This window comes from Calidris pugnax, unplaced genomic scaffold (assembly GCF_001431845.1).
Source record: "Calidris pugnax isolate Ruff unplaced genomic scaffold, ASM143184v1 scaffold269, whole genome shotgun sequence".
Taxonomy (NCBI): domain Eukaryota; kingdom Metazoa; phylum Chordata; class Aves; order Charadriiformes; family Scolopacidae; genus Calidris; species Calidris pugnax.
This window is the reverse complement of record NW_015091347.1, coordinates 1,541,356-1,546,554: the sequence shown is the minus strand read 5'-3', so window position 1 is coordinate 1,546,554 and position 5,199 is coordinate 1,541,356. Positions and strand designations below refer to the sequence as shown.

General features: G+C 57.3%; 1 protein-coding gene across 1 annotated transcript; it reads right to left on the bottom strand.

The window, feature by feature from the left end:
* Positions 1 to 1,923: 1,923 nt before the first annotated feature.
* FOXRED1 (FAD-dependent oxidoreductase domain containing 1) lies at positions 1,924 to 5,188 on the bottom strand. Its single transcript, XM_014961041.1, has 3 exons — positions 5,180 to 5,188; positions 4,795 to 5,130; positions 1,924 to 2,331 (listed from the first exon to the last, which is right to left on the bottom strand). The coding sequence occupies exons 1-3, from the start codon at positions 5,186 to 5,188 to the stop codon at positions 1,972 to 1,974; spliced, it is 705 nt and encodes a 234-aa protein (XP_014816527.1). The 3' UTR covers positions 1,924 to 1,971.
* Between the last annotated feature and the right edge of the window lie 11 nt (positions 5,189 to 5,199).

Genomic DNA, 5,199 nt, shown 5'->3' with positions numbered 1-5,199 from the left:
TGGGAGTAATGGGGGGATAATGGTGGGGTAATGGAGGGATAATGCGGATACTGGAGGTTAATGGAAGAATAATGGGGATAGTGGGGGGTAATGGGAAGATAATGGGGATACTGAGGGTAATGGGGGGATAATGGTGGGGTATTGGGGGGATAATGGGGGGATAATGGTGAGACAATGGGGGGATAATTAGGATACCGGAGGGTAATGGGGGGGATAATGGTGGGGTATTGGGGGGATAATGGGGGGATAATGGTGAGACAATGGGGGGATAATTAGGATACCGGAGGGTAATGGGGGGGATAATGGTGGGGTATTGGGGATACTGGAGGGTAATGGGAGGATAATGGGAATACTGGGGGGTAATGGGAGGATAATGGCGGTGTAATGGGGATACTGGAGGGTAATGGGGGGATAATGGGAGGATACTGGGGGTAATGAAGGATTTTGGGGTATAACAGGAGGTGATGGAGGTTAATGGGTGGATACTGGGGGTGTAATGAAGGGTAATGGGGGTTAATGGAGCTACTGGGGGTAATGGGGGGTCAATGAGGGGATACTGGGGCAGTGATGGGGGATAATTTGGGCTTAATGGGGGGATACTGGAGGTAATGGGGAGATACTGGGAGGATAATGGTGGGTAATGGGGGATACTGGGTGGTAAGAGTGAGGAATGGGAGGATACTGGGGGGTAATATGGGGATAATGGGGGATAACATGGGGTAATGTGGGGATAATATGGGGGGATACTGGAGGTAATGGGGAGATACTGGGAGGATAATGGTGGGTAATGGGGGATACTGGGTGGTAAGAGTGAGGAATGGGAGGATACTGGGGGGTAATATGGGGATAATGGGGGATAACATGGGGTAATGTGGGGATAATGGGGATACTGGGGCTAGGGGCACTGGAGGGATAATGGGAGCACTGGGAAGGGGACACTGGGGAGTCACTGGGGATACTGCGAGTGGGGGCACTGGAATATAATGGGGGTACTAGAGAGGGAATGGAGGGTAATGGGGACACTGGGGGGATACTGGGACTGGGGAGAGTGGGGCTGGGGGAGCAGGGAGTAGCAGGGACCCTGGGGAGAAACTGGGGACAGTGGGACTGGGGTATGGGGATAGAATGGGGACACTGGGGGTGGGGGGCTATTGGAGGCACTGGAAATAATGGGGGATAATGGGGATGCTGAACCACTGGAGGGATAATGGGAGTACTGGGAGGATAATGGGGGGGGTCACTGGGGATACTGGGAGTGCGGACACTGGAGGGATAATGAGGGGAATGGGGACAGCAGGGCTGGGAGGCACTGAGGGGGCAGTGGGGACCCTGGGGTATAATGGGGACAATGGGAGTGGAGTGTGTGTGTTGGGGGGGATACTGGGGAAAAATGGGGGATAATGGGGATGCTGGACCAGTGGGAGGATAATAGGAGCATTGGGAGGACACTGGGGATACTGGGAGTGGGAGCAACTGGAGGGAAAATGGGAGCAGAGTGTGTGTGTTGGGGGGGATACTGGGGAAAATTGGGGGATAATGGGGACACTGGACCAGTGGGGGGATAATGGGAGCACTGGGAGGATACTGGGGATACTGGGAGTGGGAGCAACTGGAAGGAAAATGGGAGCACTGGGAGGAGACTGGGGGGTCACTGGGGACATTGGGACCAGGGGCACTGGAACATAATGGGGGGAACGGGGGATAGTGGGGACACCGGGGGGGAATACTGGGACTGGGGACAGCAGGCCTGGGGTACACTGGGCAGGCAACTGGGACCCTGAGGGGTAATGGGGGGATCACGGGGGGTAATTGGGGACACTGGGGGGGGTACGGGGATTCCCCCCTGCCACTTAGCCCCCCAGCACACTCATCATCCAGTCCTTTTATTCCTGCAGGGCACAAGGCCAACCTCCGGCCTCCCCGGTGTTGCGCCTCAGTTTCCCCATTCCGTGCCTCAGTTTCCCCCCCAGGTCACACCACCCCGTCCTCCTCCAGCCTCTTCCCCTCCACCAGCCTCCCCCACCCCAATCTCCGTAGGTCCAAGCTCTCGTACTGGCCCTTCACCACCAGCTCGGCCACGGCCCTGCCGGCAGCCGGCGCGTGCTGGAGCCCGTGGCCGCTGAAACCGGCGGCCAAAAAGAGATTTTCCAATTTGGGGTGAGGTCCCAACACCCCGTTACGGTCGAAGGTGTTGTAGTCGTAGTAGCCCGCCCAAGAGCTCCGGAGACGTAGGGATTCGAAAGCCGGGACGCGATGGGCCAGCCTGGGCCACACCTGCTCCTGGAAGTAATCGTGATCCACCGAGAGATCGCCTGGATCCGGCTCTTCCTCCTGGAAAATAATCACAGAATGGGTTGGGTTGGAAGGGACCTTGAAGATCATCTCGTTCCAACCCCCTGCCCTGAGCAGGGACACCTCCCACCAGCCCCAGGGTTCTCCAAGCTCCCTCCAACTTGGCCTTGAACCCCTCCAGGGATGGAAACCCCTCCCACCAGTCCAGGTTGCTCCAAGCCCCATCCAACCTCTCCTTGAATATGTGATTTAGAGTCATAAGATGGTTTGGGGTGGAAGAGACAATCTAATGACCTAGTTCCATTGGCAGGGACACCTCCCACCAGCCCCAGGTTTCTCCAAGCTCCGTCCAACTTGGCCTTGAACCCACCTCCAGGGATGGGAAACACCTCCCACCACACCAGGTTGCTCCAAGCCCCATCCAACTTGGCCTTGAACCCACCTTCAGGGACGGGAAACACCTCCCACCAGACCAGGTTGCTCCAAGCCTCATCCAACTTGGCCTTGAACCCCTCCAGGGATGGGGCAGCCACAGCTTCTCTGGGCAACCTGGGCCAGGCTCTCAACACCCTCACAGCAAAGTTCTTCCCCACATCTCATCTCCATCTCCCCTCTTTCAGTGTCATACCCTTCCCCCTCCTCCTAGGGCTCCCCTCCCTGATCCAGAGTCCCTCCCCATCTCTCCTGGAGCCCCTTGAGGGACTGGAAGGGGCTCGAAGGTCTCCCCGGAGCTTTCTCTTCTCCAGGCTGAACCCCCCAACTCTCTCAGCCTGTCCTCCCAGCAGAGGGGCTCCAGCCCTCCCAGCATCTCCGGGGCCTACTCTGGCCCCGCTCCAACAGCTCCATGTCCTTCTGCTGTTGGTGGCCCCAGAGCTGGAGGCAGCACTCGGGGGGGGGGCTCCCCAGAGCAGAGCAGAGGGGCAGAATCCCCCCCCTCGCCCTGCTGGCCACGCTGCTGGGGATGCAGCCCAGGGTGTGGGTGGTTGCAAGCTCATGTTGGAGCTTCTCATCCACCAACACCCCCAAGTCCTTCTCCTCAGGGCTCCTCTCCAGCTATTCTCCGCCCAACCTGGCTTTGTGCCTGGGATTGCCCCATCCAAGGTGCAGGACCTCGCACTTGACCTGGTTGAACTTCATGAGGTTGGCACAGGCCCAGATCTCCAGCCTGGCCAGGTCCCTCTGGATGGCATCCCTTCCCTCCAGTGTGTCACCGTGCCACACAGCTTGGTGTCGTCGTCAAATAAATGTCAAAACCCTTGCTGAGGGTGCCCTCAATCCCACCGTCCATGTCTCCAACAAAGATGTGGAACAGCACTGGTCCCAGTACTGATCCCTGAGGAACGGCAGTGGTCACTGGCTTCCACTTGGACATCCAGCCGTTGACCCCAACCCTTTGAGTGCAGCCAGCCAGCCAGTTCCTGATCCACCAAGAGGTCCATCCCTCAAATCCAAGTATCCAATTTAGAGACCAGGATGTCATGTGGGACAGTGTCAAACACTTTGCACAAGGCCAGGCAGGTGACGTCTGTTGCTCTCCCTGATCTCCCATCATAGAATGCCACCAAATTTGTCAGGCATGACCTGCCCTTGGTGAAGCCATGTCGGCTATCACCGATCACCTCCTTGGTTTCCATGTGCCTTAGCAAGAGTTTCCAGGAGGATCTGCTCCATGATCTTGCCGGGCACAGAGGTGACACTGACCAGCCTGTCGTTCCCTGGGTCTTCCTTTCTCCCCTTGAACTCCCCAGGCTACCACGGCTTCTCAAGTATGGAATCATAGTATCGTCTCGGTTGGAAACGACCTTTAAGATCATCAAGATCAATCATTAACCCAACGCTGCCAAGTTATCAAACCATGTCCCTCAGCACCACATCTAGATGTGGTTTAAATACGTTTGGTTTTTTTCTTTTAAATATCATAGAATCATGGAAAGGTTTGGGTTGCAAGGGACCTTGAAGGCCACCCTGTTCTACTCCCTTGCCGTGGGCAGGGACACATCCCACCAGACCAGGTTGCTCCAAGCCTCATCCAACCTGGCCTTGAACCCCTCCAGGGATGGGTACGCTGGATAGTGGCAACGTCACCCTCCGATTCCCTCAGGACATGGGGATCTTACCAGGTCATGCACCTACAGGTTCCTCCAATGGCCTCCAACCTGATCTTCTCCTGGTCCTTGCCTTTGCCCTCTGTGACTTGGGCATGTGGTTAGACCTCTTGTCGGTGAAGACCGAGGCAAAAAGGTCATCGAGGCCCTCAGCCTTGTCCATACCATGGGTGATCAGGTCTCCTGTCTCCTTCTGGAGAAGAGCTACATCTTCCTTTGTCTCCAATCACCCCCAGGAACTTTTCTCGTGGCCAGATTTCATTCCAGCAGGTCCTTGGCTTCCCTAACCTTCTCCCTGGCTGCTGGGACGATGTCTCTGCCTCCCTCCCTTGTGGAACCCCGAGGTTCTCCAGAACCTCCTTCTTCACCCCAGCCGTGGGGGGACCTTTGGGCTCACCTCGGGGGGGCTCATGCCACCCAGGTAGTTGCCGGCGATGCCGTCGCGGCGAAAATAAGCACCGGTGGTGTCCACCAGGAGAGGACAGGAGAAACCAGGGCCATCGGAGCAGTGCCAGGAGTACACATACCTGTGGGATTGGGGGGGGCACCCCCAAAAAAATATAGGGCTGAAGGGTGCGCCCCCCCCCACTCCAGCAAGGCAGGGGGTGGGGGGGGCTGGGATGTGTCCTCTCCCCCCCCAAAAATAGCATTGAGGGGTTCTCCTTGCTCCCCACCACGTTGGAGGTGGGGGGGTGCCAGGATGTGATACACCCCCCCCAAAAAAAAAACAGGACTAAGGGGTTCACCCCCTCTCCTGGAGTTGGTGGGTGCTGGGATGTGACCCCCCCCATTCCTGTGTGAC